The sequence below is a fragment of the Phyllostomus discolor genome, chromosome 11, assembly GCF_004126475.2.
Source record: "Phyllostomus discolor isolate MPI-MPIP mPhyDis1 chromosome 11, mPhyDis1.pri.v3, whole genome shotgun sequence".
NCBI lineage: Eukaryota > Metazoa > Chordata > Mammalia > Chiroptera > Phyllostomidae > Phyllostomus > Phyllostomus discolor.
Window position 1 is genome coordinate 67226735 of NC_040913.2, and position 19080 is coordinate 67245814.

Here is a 19080-nt window from a genome sequence, read left to right on the forward strand (position 1 = left end):
CCTCATCCCCCCACATCATCCTTAGATCTTGTTGTCCTTGCGACTCTGTATCCTCTGTTAGAAAATGACAATAGTCTTACGGTTTATTTAATCACAAAAATGCATACGTCCTCACTGAATGTTGGCGATAGGGTCTGCAGCTTGATGTGAAATGGCGTGTAAGGAAGCTGTTTTTACCGGAGTCCGATGGACACACACGGGAGTTGAGCTCCTGTGGCGTGGCTCCGGTGTTACTACAGAGCACCGTGGGCGAGGGGTCATCGTTCGAGGGCCCGCTGCCTAGGGCTTACTTAACAATTCACATGGCGTCAGTCGTAGTCCAGGGTGACTGCTGTTGTTTCATTTTGATGATTATTTTAGGGGCCAGTGCCCTAGACAGGTGTGTGTTTGAAGGCACACAGCACTGTACAGCTTTACGTAAGTGAACGCGTACATCCCGTCCCTGCTGCTGTACTCCACAGTCTGCCTAGACTTTTTCATGTTGGTAAATATGTATGTAGATGATTTAAAAAAAAACTTGTGTGGAACATTTCAAAAACACACAGGAGTAGAGAGAATGTGATGGTGAGCCCCTGCATCCCTGTCACCACCACAGTTCGCGTCCGTCTTGCTGGTCCACGCCTCTCCCCCAGCCGGGTTGGCTGCAAAGCCGACCACAAGCATGATGCCGCTTTGTTAAACATTCTCATACGTATCGTTCGGAGATAAGAATTCTTTACACACACCCAAAACAACAAACAAGAATTCATTAGTATCGCCAGACAGCAGGTGTTGGAATTTCCTCATTTGTCTCAAGAATCAGTGAGCTGTGTTTGCATCCAGGTCTAACACGGTGTTTCATTTGGATGTACCCGCGCATATGTGGTCCCATTGATGGCATTCAGGTTCAGGTTGTTCCGGGCGCTTGCCTTTGTGGTGAGCAGGACTGGGGTAGACCCACGTGCGGCGTGAGCTGTCCTGACGGTGCATTCTGGGCCGTGCTGCTGGCTCGGAGGTGCTGATTTTCGGTTCCCTGCGCCTCCTTTCCCTGTCCCAGAAGTGCTCTGGTCTCATCACACGGGTTTAAATACAGATATTTGTATTAGTTTATCTTGTATTGTTTTTAGCAGCAGCCTTGACCTAAAGCTCCTGTTTGGTTGTTGTCAGATCCAGCATTCCTAGGTTATTTTTTCCACTCTGTTCTTTCATCTACTTGAAATGTATATTTCCTGTAATGAACCTTAGCTGTAACTCAGATTTTTTTTTGAAGAGTGCTCCATCGCACTGTTTTGTACTATCACTATGGTGCTCTTTCCGTGGCGGAGACAAGCCCACGGCAGGCGGCAGGCAGCAGGCATGGAAAACAGGCTCGCAGGTGAACAGTTTGAGAGAGCAAGCTGCGTGGTCTCTAGCCTCTGGACTGCTCTCCTGTGTCAGTTCCGTAACAGTTGCCCAAAATGTACTGACCTGGAACTACAACACTCTTGCTCCACGGTTTCTGTGGATCTGGAGTCTGGCTGCAGCCGGTCCCCCAGCTCAGCACCCAAAGGGGTTGTACCCTGAGGTCCCGGAGAGAGGAACTGCGTCCGAGCCATGATTCCGTCCCCTGAAGGTTGCCGGCTGGAGGTCACCCACCGTTCCTAGGCACATGGGCCCTCTGTGGCCCCATTCATGTTATCAGAGCCAGTGAGCCAGGGAGAGGGAAGGACAGAGAGACATGGGGAGACAGGGAGGACAGAGAGAGAGAGTGATAGGGAGAGAGGGAAGCCAGCAAGACAGAAGTCTTGGTCTCTTGAGACCTAACCAGACCTTTGCAGCTTCATTCAGTCACCTGATGGCCCTCACACCTAACACGCTTACTGTGAGACCTCTGAAGAGGCCGGCCTCTCCTCCAGGCCGAGGGGCGTCTTCTGTTGGGGCTTCGGGTCCTTGCTGCAGGGGTTTCCTCTTCATGCAAATGTCGTGCTCTTACAGGTCTTGCTTAGCGTCTAGTGGAACGACAGGGGCGATGGGAAAGGAATGAGTGGCCTGTGTAGGAAAGTGGGAAGTGCACAGGGAGGACTAGAACCAGGCGGTGGCAGGAAGCATAGGACTACACCTGGAGGTGGTGGTGAGGACTGGGGTTGCTGAGATGGGGCATTTGGCTCTGCTGGGTTATGTCCAGCCCTGCTGGTCTCCCACCAGCAGCTGACCACTGGGTCAGCCCTACCCTTCTCACTGGAACCCTTCCTGTGTAGACAACCAGCGCAGACCACCTTCCTTCACCTCCTCACCCCGGGCTGTGCCCTGCTGTCCGGGATTGAGGCTTTATTGTTCTGGCAGCCTTCTAAAGGGGTGTGGGCCTGCGGACGGCGCCCGGTCTCCGGGTCTCTGTCATGTTGAGGAATTTGCACTTTATCCTGTGGTGATGAGAGGCGATCGTGGTCCAGAGTGTTTTAGAAACAGGAAGGACAGGTTGGGAAGGAGGAGACCAGGGTGGTGATTCAGAGCCCGGGGGAGATGCACTGGAGTTCTGGCCAGTCCGGCTGCTCATAAAGCCGTGTGGTCAAGGCGCCCTTCTCAGGGCTGTCACGGATTAAACCAGTTTGCATTTCTAAAGCTTGGAACATGGTAAGCACAAGGAAGCTTTGTTCTAAATTAAGTAAAGTAATTGTATTCCATTTTTTAGTTTTCATTTTTAATTGGTTCAACTTTTTCTAGCAGCCGTCATATGTTTTGGGAACATGTTTTACTGTTATTACTACTTTAAAAAATTTATTTATTTTTAGAGAGAGGGGAAGGGAGAGAGAAAGTGAGGGAGAGAAACATCAATGTGTGGTTGCCTCTTAGGTGTACCCTACTGGGGACCTGGCCTGTAACCCAGGTATGTGCCCTGACTGGGAATCGAACTGGCGACCCTTTGGTTCTCAGGCCAGCACTCAGTCTACTGAGCTACACCAGCCAGAACTGTTATTGTTACTATTAACAGGATACTTTTAGCTAGTATAAGAATAATCAGCTTTTATTTTCACTAAATATCAGCATAAAAGGCTGAGTAGTTTTTCTAAAGAAATTAAGGTTAATTATGGGAAATGAGTGTCTTTGCTATTGGTTTATGTTAATATATTTAGCAGTTTGACGTTTTCTTACAGGAAGCTAGGTTTGCATCTTAAGTATAAAGATTTTGTAGAAAATAAGTCCAGTGCACTCACCTTCAAATTAATTGCAGTTTCAGTAAAATGCCTTTTAAAAAATAAAAAACAACCTGTGTTTTGACACTTGTTACCAAGGAAGTAGCTGCAGGTCACAGCCTCCGGGCGACAAGATGTGGGGGAGAAACCCACGGTGCGATGCCCCGTAACGCTTTCTTGACTTCAGTATTTGCAGCTGTGTGACTGAAGTTCTGTGCCACACGCCTGTCGGAGTGACTTCACGCTGGGGAACCCCAAGGAGGGCTCTCCTGGGGCTCATTTCAGTGCGCCCTCATGCTGCTAATTGGGTTCTCGGAGGCGTCCTCTGCCGCTTGGCCTTGGACTGCCCTGCAGTCTGAAGAGCCGGTGGAGAAGAGATAGGTCAGAGACCTCGTTTGCCGCAGGGCCCGATGCCCTGGTGCACTCGGGCTCTGAGAAGGGAGGCCAAGCCGGCTGGAGTGCTGTCCAGGTGTGCTGGCCGTGTACTAAGGAGACGGGTGACCCAGAAGCCAGGACGGGTTTGCTGCAGGACATGGGGCATGGGCGGAGGTAGCCTGGTGTGCGCCACTCATAAATCTTGTTTACCCTGGCACCAGTGGATGCATTTTTGGAGGTGTCACTAAACTACTCGCAGGTGACCGTCCTGCTGCTGGCTCGGGATCTTCCTGCTTCCTGGCAGCCCCATGCTCCAGGAACCCCCAGAACTCCCATAGGCCTGGGCAGACCAGGAGGCTTGGTCGCCATGTGTGGCTTTGTAGAGGGTTGCATGCCCTGCTGTAATTCTTGTAGAGGCTGTGAGCGAGGTGGGGCTGGTGCTGCTGCCCCTGTGTGCCCCACCCTGCAGGTAGGGGGCGATGGAGGCCAGGACTTCAGACTCGCCGAGGTGGGAGACCCCGTGGGAGGGGCCCTGGGAATGAAGCAGGGAAGATGTGGGGAGTTAGCCGTCCTCACCAGGTGACAGGCCAGGTGTCAGGACTGAGTGGGGTGTCTTACAGTTGACCACACATGAATCAAATTAATAGCGAGATTTTTTTTTTCCAGAAAAGATGACAGTAATTTCCTATTATATTTAGTTGATTCTTGTCACACTTCACCAGTGTCAGTGAGTGGGGTATTTACTAGATTCTTCAGTTGTCCTTTGGGGCTTATGCTTTGTGAAGCGGGCGGTGTTTTAGAAAAGCACCCTTTCAAGAAGGCTGACGCTGTGATTCTGCTGGGTGGGTCGTGGATGAGGATGCTGATAGCCTTCCCAGGGGCACCCGGATTACTTTGTATGGGTTCAAGACAGACCGGCTATTCTCCTGAATTCCACATTGTCATCAGTGGTTCCAGTGGAGTGTTCTTAAAGGGCCGAGGGGGGGCTTGCCCAGTGATGCTATTGCTGTGAGGTCGCCCCTGCACCAGCCACTGTTGCAGAGTGGAGTGGCCCCAGGGGGCGCTGTGCACCTTCAGTTGGGGTGGAGACAAAAAGTGTGTAAGGGGCCCTCTGTTCCTACACAGCCTGGAGCAGGCAGAGTATGTGTCGAGTCTGGCTTGGTCTTCAAGCCACAAACGATTCCTGTCACCTTTATGGAGAGCAGAATGAGAAGGAATGCATCAGTGGCCAGGAGGCTTGGATTCAGGTTTTACTTGGGAAAATCTGTTGTACTGTATCTCTCTGGGCATTTAAGAGTAGGATGAACCGGTATCAAAACTGGTTTAGCTCTGGCTGGTGTGGCTCAGTGGATTGAGAGCCGTCCTACAAACTGGAAGGTCACTGGCTCAGTCCCTGGTCAGGGCACATGCCTGGGTTGTGGGCCAGGTCCTCAGTTGGGGGCGTGCAAGAAGCAACCAATCTGTGTATCTCTCACACATTGAACATTGATGTTTCTCTCCCCCTCTTCTTCTTTTCCCCTCTCTCTAAAAGCAAATAAATAAAATTAAAAAAAAAAAAACTGGTTTAGATTAGTTGCATGTGGAAGCTAGGTGGCCTGCCCTGCTCCGGTATCTTCTGCCGTCAGATCATTGCCTGCTCAGCTGTTGAAAACGAACCTGTTGCCCCGCTGATCAAATGACACCAAGTTCGTATGTGCCCCAGGTTCTCGTTCTGTCTGGAAGGGACTTGTGAAACGCGGGCCATCTAAGATCAGGCAGCCTAGATAAACTATTATGATTATGACCATTTATCTTTGACAGTTTGCAGTCAGTCATATTACATCAAAAACTTTGAACAAACCTTCAAAAATACTTTCAGTGACTACCGTTAATGAAAATAAGTACTTTTATTTTCTTGTTTTGGGGCTCTGAGTCACCCGAAGATCCTTACTCTGTTCTCAGGCCAAACTACCAGTTTGCCTTCAAGACAGTCGAATGAATTTGTTCGTCCATCTGTGGTATGCCTTTGTCAGCCTCAGGCATCACCATTCACAATACGTGTGCCCATTTAATAAATAAAAACAGTATTTCATGAATATCGCAAAGGCTAAGCTTTAAAGGCTAAAATTTTAAATGATCTATGCTGACCAAATAGTCTGTGGGCTAAGGCTGCCCCACACAGAGGACCTGGGCACTTCCCTGCACGGCTTTCCGTGGTTGTCTGCATAGCAGGGACTGTTTTGTCTCTTTAATGTGTTCTTCTACACCACCCTCTGAGAAGGATGGCGTGCTCACAACTGTCGCTTTCTCGTTCTACTGGCCGTTGTATTTATTATGGCTGTTGTTCTTTTCTGCAGGCCGGTCTAATTGAAGCCAACGGGGAACTAAAGGTCTTCATAGACCAGAACCTTAGTCCTGGAAAAGGTAAGGGCGTCTAGTTTGGAAATGCACGAAATGTGTTCAGCCTGGTGTATTTATGAATGTCTCTGATACTGAAAGCCCTTTGTTAACGGTGGAAACCCCACATGAAGAGCTCTCCTGTCTGGGGGCCTCCTGGGCGGGCTGGGGAGAAGTGGCGTTCAAAACTCAGACACACCACCTGTGCATGCACATCAGTGGCTGAGTTTATTTTGACGTACAAGTCTCACACTGTTTGCAAAACTTGAGAGAAACTATAGACAAGTGTAAAAGAAGAAATACAGGTCCATCTGCAGTGTGCCTGTGTATTGCACTCATAGTCCCGCCCACCTCATGGCCAGGGGCTGGGGGCCACGTGCTCTGCGGACGTTTGCTCTGTGGCCAGCCGCCCTGAAGCAGACAGAAACAACCCTGATCTAAGAGCTCATGGTGCGGTGCACGCCTCAGTGTGAACGAGAGTCTCCACGTCGGTGTGTGGATCTTTAGTAGTTCTTTGGGGATCAACATTTTTCTGCATCCCTGGAGTTCGGGGAGGATCAGTTAAAGTCACTTCTTCCCCGGGGTCCCACAGTTTGCAGTGTCCATCCTAAAAGTGACACGTGATGAACCTGTGGGAATGTGTACGGGAGCATGCTGGCTACTTCTTCTGGTAAAGTGGTCAAGGTGGAGTTGCTGGATCCAAAAGATATGTACCTTTAAAGTGTTGATGTGTGATGCTTGGCTGATTGTAAAGCTGCGTTGGTGTGGACCTTTGATATGTCAAGTTGGAGCAAGCCCATTTTGCTGCAGCTTGTTATAATGTTGCTTAGGGAAGACCTGCAGGAGGGCCTGGTTTGTCTCAAGGCGATTTTGCTTGTGGGGATGGATGAAGTCCATGCACGTGGTTCCAGCTGTCACGTCCACCTAATCTGCGTCAGCCCAGCTGGGGGCCAAGAGACCTTGTGCAGTGTTAGGGCTTAGGCTCTGCTTAAGGATTACTTATATCTGTTTTTTCTAATGATTGTTGTATATAAAAGCCAATAGGGATAGCTTTTTACTTTACTTTTTTTTACTTTAGCCTTTACTTTACTTTTATTTTTAGCTTTTTACTTTAACAGTGAGTCCCTAATAAGGGATCTCCTGATGCCTGCTATATAACCTTGTGGGAATTTGAAACTGTTTGGGGCCTCACTTGGCCTCTCTGCTGTGTCCCAGCCCCTTCATGGCAGTTCATCTGTCATTGTGAGCACTGGGCAGGGGCCCAGCCAGCTCCTTCCTGTCCGTGTCCCTCCCCCAGGAAGCCACACTCCATGCACCTGAGTGAGTCTGGTGTGTCATGTCATGAGCTGGTGGGCTCACACCGCATCCCCTCTGTGGCTTTGGGACTTACCTTCAGATGCCCACCGAGGCCCTCTCTGTTCCGTCGAGTCCTGTGCACACGGCTGCGTGCTGGCGGCCCGTGCCCTTGGCCCGTCCCAATATGGGCGTGGCTGACCCCTTCCCTGTCTCGCTCCAGGCCTCGGGCCCACGCCTGCTCCCTGGTGTCGCTGGTCCTGGCAGGTCATGGTGCAGCCCTGCTTTTCTGTTGTGCGTGGGTCACCAGCCAGCAGTGACCACGGAACGCTGCGGGTGGCTCGCCGAAAAACACGTGAGAAAAAAAAACATGCACAGAGACAAACCAGTTTCTGCGGGGAAGTAGGGACGAAATGGCCACCCCCCCAGTAGGGAGCGCACCGATTTACCATCCATACCTGCTTTTATTGGGCTCATTTTGCATAATAATTCAGGTAAAGTATAGTACTTATCAGGGGGAAGTAAGGAACTATAGAAAACAAGGAATTCTGCTGGTCTATTGAGTCGGGGTCAAAGAGCTGTAAGACTTTGAGGAACAAACTTCCTCTTTGGACCCCTCTCATTCAACTGAGAGCATTCTAAACAAAGAAGGTTTCACAGTAATTTACATACTCTTTCTTAGGCCTGATCACCCGGGGAATCCGCCCTTTTCAGCACAGAGCTGCACCACCCTGTCATTGTTTCAGGCTTAGGTGGAGCAAGGGAACTAAGGCAATAAGGAGATTTTCTCCCAGATGATGAGAACTCAGGCTATGTCAAAGCCGAGGAGCGAGGGTCCATCACCCCCTTTTGCTGCAGCCCCCCAAATCCTTCTTTTGGGGGACCTCCCAAAGTGATCGTGCCTGTCTTAGGTCGCTCCCCCCGTGGGGAATCTTACCCGTCTTTGGCTAACCGACCAAGCTTTTGGGGGTTCAGTTATGAATAAAGCAGCAGAAACAGCATTCCTGCCAGGGAGAGATAAGCTTTTGTCTCCTTGCTGGCTTACGGTTCCAAGGGCATTCCTTTAGCCTTAGCCTAGGTGGGGGTTTCAGCTTCTGATACCAGGCAGGGCGGTTCCCAACACTTTTCCCCGGAGGCCTTCTTTTCCCTCCATCCAGGGATGGAGAGCCCAATGAAGGATTCAGGGTTTACACACTTTTTAAATCTTGATATGCTGTGGATGTTAATTTTTGGCATTCACAGATTGCTTGAATGAAAAATTCAGTGTAAGTAATTGGACATGTAGAAGTTTCAGAAATTGGAGGCATGACATTTTCTTCTATTTCTTTTTAATCTTCACCCGAGGATATGCTTGTTGATTCTGAGAGAAAGGGAGAGAGAGAAACATCGATCAGTTGCCTCCTGTAGGCACCCTGGCTGGGGATTGAACCTGCAACATTTGGTGTGTGGGGCGACACTCCAACCAACCAAGTCCCCTAGCCAAGGCATGACATTTTCTATTCAAGTGATGAAGCAGAAATAGCAATGAAAAAAATCCACAAACTGCTTCCCTGCAAATGATGGAAGTCTTTCATTCTGGTGTTCACTTCGAATTTCTCTCCAAGTAAGCTTACTTATGACCACACACTGGCTGTCTCTTTTTCCTCTCCATCTGAGCTTGTGAGCCAAGGAATTGAATTGGAAGGATCAGAAAATAATAGTTTATTGACTCTACTGAAATATTTTTGTGCTAGCTGCCTACACCGTTTAAAATACTTTGCATCCCCCTTGGGTGTGGTCTGGCTTCTCAGCAGCCCCTCATCTCCCTTGGAGGAGTGTCTGCCGCTCATTTTCCAGCCCTCCTCATCCCGTTCGCCTTCGCCGTGCTGCTCCCGAGAGCTCTGCCCCCTGGACTGCAGTGCCCAGGACCTCGCTGGTCCACCTGCCAGGCCTGTTCCCGTTGCCTTGTGCATGGTGGACTCCAGAGCCGCCCCTCCGTGGCTCCTCAGGCTTCTCCCAACGCTGCAGCAGCTCCACTGGCACCGCTGTGGCCTCCTCGGCCCTCTGGCCTCCTTTCCTTCTCCTGAGGCCCTGTCCCACCTCAGAGCCGTGTTTTTGTTGTGAGAAGGCACAGGACGACCTCTCCACTACCCGCTCAGCTCTCCCCATGCCCACAAGGCGAGTGGCGCCACATTTCTCCCGCTCCTGTCAGAGAACCAGTGTGCAGCAAGTGGCGCCCTCTGCCGGTCCGTGCTGGTCTGGCTGCCAGGGGCTAGGACGTGGAGAGAGCAGGGTCTGGCCCCGCCCTTGTGCCCTGACAGATGGGTTTCAGCAGCAGCTCCCTTATGCTTCTGGTTCCTGCGCTTTAGGGTAGTTGTAAGTGGTGCCCTAACTTGAGCTGTCACTTTGGGTTATTTATTAGTATTTTATTAGATTGAGGAGCCCCATGAGCAACACACTGGGGTGTCATTTGATTCAGTGGTCACTGTGGGCACTTCCAACATCCTTAGGGGCAGTTGGCAAAGGCTTGGGGTCACAGTGAGTAAGGCCCAGACCCTCCCACACGCTCCTTTGGGAGCCCAGGGGAGTGGTCAGCAGCATGTCCTGGAGAGTCAGTCTCTCTGGAGTGACTGAAGATCAGCAGCTGGTTCTCACTGTGCAGTAAGGATGGGATGGTCCTGAGAGGAGACCATGGTCCAGGCCAGGATGGAGGCTAGGGCATCAGTGGTGGGGACTGGCCTCGAATTCTTCCCTGCACCATGTACCTGTGGGGCTAGTTCACTGTGGTTCCCAGGCCCACCCACTGGGAGTTCAGGAGCAGCAGGCCAGTGCCTGAGTATTGCCACTTCTTGGGAACCTTGCTGCTCTCAGCTGAGAACCTGCAACATCCTGAAATGAGGCCAGACCCAGCATCCAGCTCCCTCTTCGTCTGTGCCTCCCAGAGTCTGGCTTTGACTCACTTCCTTGCAGCTGGGTTCTGCCGCACTCGTGCTGCGGGTCCCGCCACTCTTGCACACTGGGGTTCTTGTCCTAACTCTGCTCCCAGTTGCTGCCTCCTTGCACCACCCTCCTCCTGGCCTCTTACATCACTCCTTTTTTTCTGCTGTGTTTTCAGACCCCTGTATCAGCCAGAGTTCTGCAGAGAGGCAGAGCTGGTGGAAAGCATGTAACACACATGGAAGAGGTTTCTTTCAAGGAGTTGGCCTGCGTGATATGGGACTGGCAGGTCTGAAATTTGCAGGGGCTGGAAACAGAGGAGCTGGGGTTGCAGTCTTGAGGCAGAATTTCTTCTCAAGGAAACCTTAGGTTTTGCTCTCAGGGCCTTCAGCTGGTTAGATGGTTTGTACAGAAGATGGTGTTCTATTTCACTTAACGTCTCTGATTGTCAATGCTCATCACATCCACGAAGAGCTTCCAGAGCAGCCCCTGAGCTGGAGTGAGATTGGATAACTGGGCGCTAGTAAGTCCTTCGGCACACTGACACATAAAGTTGACCATCACAGCCTTCAAGACTCAGAAAGCTCTATTTCAGAAATATACACTGAAAAATGCACTGAACTCACAGCCTTTGCATTTGCAGGTCCCAAAGATGAGAGCTCCAATGCAGAGTTTTAGACAGTAAATTCCGTGCAGTTTTAGTTGTGACAGCATCCGGGCTGCTTCCAGTTGTTTGCTCTTGGCTAGGACACTGTGTGAGCCTTTGCACGCACACTTGTTTGGGTGCTTTGCACAGACGTTTCGGGGTAGAAACTAGGTCACAGGGCGAATGTTCATGGCTGCATCGTTTTGCCTCCAGTCATTCCACGTTCTCACTGGTGTCTGGTGTCGTGTTTTCAGCTGCACGGGTCCTAATCAGTCTTTCCTCTTACTCCCTACTTTCCCGTGGCCTCACGCTGCTGGAGGGAGTCTGTCCAGAGGACTGGGCCCATCCCAAAAGGCCCTTCCCCTCCCCTGCTCCTCGGCCTGGACGAGCTCCTGCCTGGCCCATCTTCTCACCCTTTCTTCTCCCGGTTCTTACTTGGGTCTTTCTTCTAGCCAAGCAGTGATGGGAAGCAGTGATGGGGCTCAGGCAGCCTTCCCCCCCAACGTAGGCACCCTCACAACCCTTAGTAACAGCCTGTTCCTGCCCGTCCCCTGCGCAGACCTGACCTTGGACCGCAGCTCCTTCCATGTGCCCTTCCTCCTGTACTCTGTGTCTCTGCCTGCACTTCGTCATGCTTCCTGTCTTTTCTAACGGAGAAGTTCTTATTTGTCATACAATAACATGTGCTTACTCCCCCTCCCCCCAACCTGTACTCCCCCGACCGTACCTGTTTCAGTGTGTATGTGCCCTTCGGGGAAGACGTTGCTGCACCCGGTGTCCAGGCCTGAACTGCTCTGAGACGTGTGGTGACCCTCTCCATGCTGCTGTGGAACTTCTGTGTTTCGTAGCCGGGCCATTCCTGTCAGTTTCCGGTGCCAGCTTTTTTTGTCCGGCACCATTCTGATGGAGAGCTGTAATACCTGGTCACTGACTACGGACACAAACCTGTCTTCTTCCTGGATTGCTCCGAGGCCCCGTGTGCTAGGTGTGTGTAGGTGTCCCGTCTTCAGCTCCCGGGAGGTGGGGCCCACCTCCACGTGCTCTTGCTTCAGCCCGGATCATTGCTTCCTGCATCTGTCTTCGTCCGACTGCTAAAAGGGTGTTCTCTTGGGACGCACGTCCTTTTCCCTCTGCTTCTGTATTGTCTTTCTGCTTCAGGGCTCTGAGGTAGGAAGGTGAACATTTGGCAGTGACGTGTGGCTGAGGGCTGAGTGTTACTTTCTAATCCTTGAGATGTGGTCACCGAAGCCTCCTAAATGCACACGCATGTGCACACACATGCACACACCGTGGGTAAATTCGAACCAGTCTTTCTGCAGTGGCCAGGAGGGGAGCCCAGCTGTGGGAGGGAGTGGCAGGTCGTTGGGTTAGCCGCCTGCGATGGCTGTCCTCCTGGGAGATGTGGAGGAGAGGCATCAGCTTGTTCTCACCTCCCGTCCTCTGTTTTAACCCAAAGATCGTTTGCAGCGTGGCAGTGACCTCCTGTCCTGGGAACCTTGCTCCCGGGCATGAGGGGATGACTGTTCTTCGATGAAATGCTGACCAAGGAGCAGGTGGCCTGCTATGCAGAGCAGTGGTGTGGAGGTCGCCTGGGCTGCCCCCACTCACACTGCCGGAGGGCAGCCTGGGGCCATGGCACACCTCAGCCTGGACCCACGGAGGAGCTCCCCGCAGAGCCCACTGCTCCCAGTGCATGGCTGGCTGATGAGCAGCATGTGTGCTTGGGTCTGGTGTGGCTGCTGGGGTGGCCCAGGGAGGAAGCTCCTTCTCCGTGCCTGAGGACTGGGAAGAATGCCCCTCTGGTTGCTCTGGCGCCCCCTGTGGGTGGCACCGGCTCTCACTCGTGCCAGAACCAGCAAGGCGCAGTGTGCAGGCAGCCACCTTCTAGTGACCCTTTGGGCCCTGTTAACAAGGGAAATGTTTGCGGCTCAGTGGGCAAAATGGTAACTCTTAAAACATTAGGTTCTGAAGACTCTAAATTGGTTAAAATTATTTTCAAGAAAACACTAAACTTATGCTCTCATAATTTAAGATATCTTAAAACCGATATATAAATAGAATGTGATTACTAATTATAAAAATATGCTCATATAATGTTTTTAGAATTCCTTTTTTTAGTACTTATAGCAATTCAGACCATATATATTCTTACCTCATTTTCTTGCCAAGAAAGGAATTCTCCATTTTATAACGTTATGTTTGAAAATACTTTGTTGCAGAGTTCTTTTTAAAAAGGTTGCGTGGTGCATTTTACAGTTGAAACCATCGTATTTCTGGTGACTAGTTTCCTGGGCTGTGTTATAATTTAACCCATCTAGTAACTGGAATGTTAGTCTCCCTCCCCCAATGCATGGGTTGCATGTGGCAGTCTGTATCAGAAAAATGGGCGAAGTATTCTAATTTCTATGGCTAGGTTAAACAAAAAAATGAAATACCATTTCATTCTTGAGATCGACAAAAACTGCCAAGTTTTACTGAGTCAGCAGCTTGGGTGTGTGTGCGTGTGGTGGGTGTGTCTGTGTGCACGTATTTGTGGGGGGCGTGCGTGCACGCAGAACAGCCGTGTGGAGGTACTGCAGGGAATCCCGTGGCAGAGGGTCACCTGGCGCCCAGACCCCCCTGGCACCTCTGCAGGAGAGAGAATGCCGGGGAGGACCCCATGCTCAGCGGCAGGCGGCCCCCAGCACGGCTGCAGCGTTTTAGTAGTAACGTGCTGAGAGAGTTTTCGTGTAACATCTCTGTTCTAACGTTATACTGGAATAGCCTACCGCATTGAAGAAAATCAAGTGGATTTCTCTATGGCTAAGTCTCAAACCCAGTGTAAACAACGTTGCAGAATTCGGTCAATGCGTGAATCACTATCTAAACTGTAATGACCCATGCTGACGGCGACAGCGCTGACACGGCTGGTGGACTCTCGTGTGGGCGGTAGGAACACGGGCCGGCTGCGTCCGGCAGGCAGTGACCGTTGCAGGCGGGGCCGGGCCGGGCCGTAAGGTGAGCTCTGCTGCTTGCGGCTCTCTACAAATACGGTGAAATGACCATGGTGGGTAGTTCTAGGTGTTCTGGAGTACAGTTCTTTACATTCGAAGAGTTTCTCTCAAGAATAACGCAAAGGCGGGACCCCGGTGGGAACGACAGACAGTGTCCGAGAGCTGAGGGAAGAAAGGGCCCCCGGGCCCCGGTCCACTTCTGCCTCCCAGCTCCGCCATCGCCCGGAACCCCCAGAGAGCCCCTCCTTTCCCCAGCTGGGGTGTGACGTGGGGAGCCCCCGATCGGGGCTCTGAGCGTGGTTTTTATAGAAAGACAGTAGTCGTGGTCGGGGTGGCGTGTGTTTTCCTGTGGAATGGGCAGGTGTTGTGGCCGGACCTGCAGGCCTGGCTGTGGGAAGTGCCCGCCTGGTCCTGTCTCTGGGTGTGTTGGCCCCCACAGACCGGATGCACAGAGGAGGCTGTGAGATGGGGTGTCATAGGAACTGCCCGGCCTGCTGATGTTGGCCGAGGCCGTGAGCGCTGACTCAAAGAAGGTGTTTTCTTTCTTCCACCTCATTGAAAATCAGAGGATCGCTTGCAAATTTTAAAAAAGTTACCTTTTTTAATAAATCAATTCAGTATCGCTGGAAACTTATTATACTAATGTATATTTGAATCTGGAAAGTAATATAGTTCATTGTATTTTAAATCTCAGTGTAAAATAGAATAACTTTATTTTTGTCTTTTGAAATAACTTTAACATATCTAAAACAACTTTCAAAGTATTTGCTTTTGTTAAGATACACAGGGTGGTGCAAAAGTAGGGTTACAGTTGTTCATATGGAAAATAATACAATAATTAATAAATAATAATAATACAAGAATAAACTCTGTTTCAATACTTAAAACTGTAAACCCACTTTTGCCTCACCCTGTTGACCTCTGTTTTTCAGAGGAAAGTAAATAATTAAAGCAGATAAACTTTTTTACAGAAAATAATTTAAATTTCTGTTATCGTTGCTTAAATACTCACTTTTAGCCACTTGAAGGATGAATATCTGTCTCGGTCAATTTAGGTTACCAAAGAGAAATTATGGTGTTTGTATATAGCAGCAAAACTCATTGGCTGTTGAATTTTGAAGAAGTCTGCTCTGTAAAGTTCTTTCAAGTGCATGGGTGTAAAGGAATGAAAACGCAGACCAGGCTCAGTGGGAGGTGGCGATGCGTCACTGGTTGTTTGGAGGTCACCGTGACGCTGACCTGAGTGGAAGTGAAGGAAGACGGCAGCCTGGCATTAGCCCCGCTGGAGGCCCTGGCCGAGGAACCACCACCTCCAAACCCCAAGAGGACGGGCCTGGCTCCCGGGTCGCCCGTGGCCAGTCTGCTCTGGGGAAACCCGGAGGGTTTAGAGAGGCAGAACCAGGCGGGTTTCTCCTTTTCTCGTGAGGCAGTGGCCCGGAAGTCAGCATAGTTCTCGCCTGAGGGTGTTCCGTTCTGTGATCGTCACAGAATTACATCCATACCTCGGCGATCATCGGTTTCAGGACTGGTCAAACCCTGTGCTTGTCATGTGTGTCGATGAGAAAAAAACGTTTCCGCGCTCGGCACTCGCTCAGGACCCGTCGCACTTGCTGGGAATTGTATGAGCTGTGGCGCTGCCCCACAAGGACCTCACCACTTGTTGCATGAAAAAGTCGCCCGGTACTGGCTGGTTTCGGCACGCGTCACGAGTGCCACATTGCATTAACGACAGTACCGAGGTATCGCTGTGTGGCCTTTTAGGAGTGGTCTACAGGGCCTGTGGTCCCGTCAGAACATTCTGTGGAGGGACAGACGGGTTTGGGGCAGGTTGGTGACAACGCCTGGGGGCTCCTGAGTCCCCGACCCCAGAGAGGGGCTCATTGTGTGGGAGAGCCAGCAGTCATGGCCATCCACCCGCTTAAGAATTAAGCTTAGTGGAGGTGTGTGTCATTGACCCATAGATCTAAAATGGTAAAAGTGGGGCGAGTAAGACCTTCTAAGTGGAAGCTTCATTGACCTGAAACTCACTGTGAGCCTTAGTTCAGCAAGGAACTAACCTCTTGCTTCCTTGTGTCGCAGGTGTTGTGTCCTTAGTGGCTGTCCACCCCTCCACAGTGAGCACGCTTGGGAAGCAGCTCTTGCCAAAAACGTTCGGACAGTCCAATGTCAACATTGCACAGCAAGTGGTAAGGGGCCCCGGGCGGGGTGGGCTTGTGGTTTCGGGACAGTGCGCCTTAGGTTCCAGCTTGCAGTTTGGAGTGTGAGGCTTGCTTTCGCAGTGTCCTGTTGAATGCTTGCCGTGTGGGGACAGCCGCCTTCTGCAGGGATTTCAAGAGCATTGTGGTTAGCGTGCCCTGGTGCTTCTGCGTTCCGCCCCGACGGGTTTCGTAGGTGCGGCGTGGAGGGCTCTGCTAGAGCAGCATGGAGTTGTGTGGGGGCTGCTGCACGCTGGCTTGGACACCGCTCAGGGTGACGTTAGCTGCCGGGGAGATGAGGGTGGTGTTTGAGTGCGGGCCATGTCGGGTTAGGGTTCTGCAGGCTGTCGGGGTCCTGCATGGCAGGTGTGCCCTTGGCCTTACCAGTTTGCAGGAGGGGGCCAGAGGTGGGTCCGTGCTCCCAGACCTTGTGGCCCCCCCACCCCATGTTTAGCAGACCTCTTCCCACCATGACTCTGGTTAGGCCAAAGTCATCCCTACCCTGGGCCACGTGCCCCGTGAGGAGAGGAAGGTGTTTCCACCTACCCAAGCTTGTTCACGTCCCAGGCCTTGTTTCCAGGTGACTGCCCTCGGCAGGTGTATGATTGCTCCTCACCACCTAGCCCTTGTCAGTAGGATGTGGCCACGCTTGCTCAGCAGAATACCTGTGGTTTTTCCCAGAGCAATAGTATGCAAGCCATATTTGTTACACAATCGTTTTTCAGTGAATATCTTTTTGATATGTTACATATTCCATTTTATGTTTTAACTTATAATTCATATTTTATAGTTACTGTGTATTGTAGCAGAATTTGGCTTGGGAATACTTCATTAATTATAGGAACAGTTCTATTTTTATTTCAAGTATAACTAGATGGGAGGAAAATTATGGGGAGAGTTTTCTGTTGGTGCACCTTCACTTTGTCAGTCTGAAAGTTAAATCACTCATTTGAATCAAGCTGTTTTGGGTGAACCTAGTAAAAGAAGTTCATTCTTTGCAAAATCCCAGCGCTGTGAATTAAAGCGTATATCTCTTAAAACTTTATATACCAAAGGATTAGAAGACAGAGGACTGGCTGACTCTGACACGAGAGATGAGGCTTCATCTTCGTGTGAGTGAAAATCGAACCTGGGTCCTGTTAGGCCTTCCCTCCTCCGCCTGATCGGCGGTCTGGATGTGCAGCTCACAGCTCAGGTGGAGGTGTTGCTTGCAGGGCAAAATTTCCGTGTAAAACAGTGAAAATAAAAAAGCAAAGAGAGAAAACCCGCAGATATCAGTGGCCTCCACTCATCCATGAGGGCGTGGGTGGTGGCCAGCGGGTGCAAGGCACCCTCCTCGCTCCCCTGTCCTGTCAGCGAGGAAGGCTGTCCTCACAGTGAGCAGTTCCTGAGCACGTGCCGCGTGTCTGGCCCTCTGGCATTCTGTGCTCGGTGCAGAATGATTGAACTAAGGAAGAGGTGCAGCTTAGGGAGAGGCCAGAGATAGGGCACTTGTCTCTGGGCCCAGACTGAGTGTCCACTGGGGTGCTGGCCTGAAGCTAGGTAGCCCTCTCCTGAGCAGAGCTGTAGCACGTGGGGGTGGTCGTCTCACTGCCCACTCACGTGGGGCATGTTGGCACCCCGAGTCTGCTCCTGAGAGCGTAGCCAGCCGGGTCCAGGAAAACGTGCTGGGCAAGTGCCGTGAGTGACAGGTGTCCGTGTTTCCCAGACTGGACCTCAAGCCTCAGCGGGCATGTGCATTCTCCGCCACGACCCTCGGCCCCGTAAGTGGGGGACACAGGCACGTATTTAACAGAAACAGAAGTTTCACGAGGCATTCCTCCCTGCTGGGAGATTTGTTCCCTTTTCTGTCCTGTTTCATTTTTCAGAAAACTCACTGATCTGATTTCATGGCTTTCGAATGAGGGTGATCTACCATTTGCAAAATGCTGTGATGAAGCTCTTGCCATTGGAAATGTGAATTAAAAGAATGAAATTCAGTTGAGCTATTTTTCTTTCTGTGGTTTGTGGATCATTAACTTTGACGGGTGACCCAGGCTTAGGGGTACTTTGCAAAGTGCCGGGTCAGCTGTCCCAGGGCCATGGCAGGTAACACACTTATCCCGCTAAGAAGGGGACCAGAGGGAGTGTCCAGCTTAAAATAGCCCGGCAGTGGCCACAGCAAGTCCCTGAAGCTGCAGTTTGCCCTCTGCCCCCGGGTGGGGCGGCCCTGGCGCCTGGGTGCCTGATGTTAACTCGTCCGGTGGCCTCGGGCCGCCCAGGCACTGTGCTGGGCGGTAACTGAGAAACAGTATTTCCGAACAACTTCCTGGGTCAGTTTAATCAGAGTAGGTAGAGTCACACAGCAAGACCTTCGAGAAACTGAAATTTTATTTTACTTTTATAGAGCTATAAATGACATACATTATATCAGTTTCAAGTGTACTTGTGACGCGATATTTGTACACTGTGAAGTGATCACTAGAATGAGTCTAGAAACATCCATCACCATATATGATTAGAAAATTTTTCTGTGTGATGGGAACTTTTACGATTTACTCTGTTAGCAGCTTTCAGATACGCAGCACAGTATTGCTAACGATGGTCTCTGTGCTGTACGTTTCTTCCCCGTGGCTCAGTCATTTCGGAGCTGGGAGTGGCACCTTGTGACCCCCTTCACCCATTCGGCTCACCCTCTGCCTCTGCGCTTGGGGCGTTTTGTTTTATTTCTGGCTTATTTATTTGCCCTTTCAGATTCCACATGTAAGTGAGATCACACAGTGTTTGCCAGGGAAGCTGGGACTTTATCTGGCTGTACAAGGCAACGTCTTTGTGCCCCCGTGTTAATGTTTGAGTATTAATCGATGGGACCAAAGATCTGAGTGCTTGCTGTTGAGAGGCAAAGTAGGGTTTCCCTTCCTTTGGCGAAGGGATGGGCGCTCAGCCAGTGACGAGGGGCGTGGCTGCCCCGCTCCCCGAGAGCAGTTCTGCTGGCCCCTGGCCGTCCTGTGGGCATTGAGGCCCTTGCCCTTGTTCCCAGGGCTAATCTCCTCCCTCCCCCTGCTCTGCGCTGTCTGGGGTGCCTGAGTTTCCCCCTTGAAGCCACCGCCATGGGGTGGGCTTCCTGCATGTGGTCAAGCTGATGGGGGCACCGGAGT

General features: G+C 51.1%; 1 protein-coding gene across 1 annotated transcript in view; it reads left to right on the top strand.

Moving 5' to 3' along the window:
* TFDP1 (transcription factor Dp-1) overlaps positions 1-19080 on the top strand; it is a 44674-nt gene that overhangs the window by 13719 nt on the left and 11875 nt on the right. The window contains exons 3-4 of the mRNA XM_036011498.1: positions 5861-5927; positions 15828-15934. Of these exons, the coding sequence (XP_035867391.1) occupies positions 5861-5927; positions 15828-15934 (174 nt within the window). The remainder of the gene's footprint in view (positions 1-5860; positions 5928-15827; positions 15935-19080) is intronic.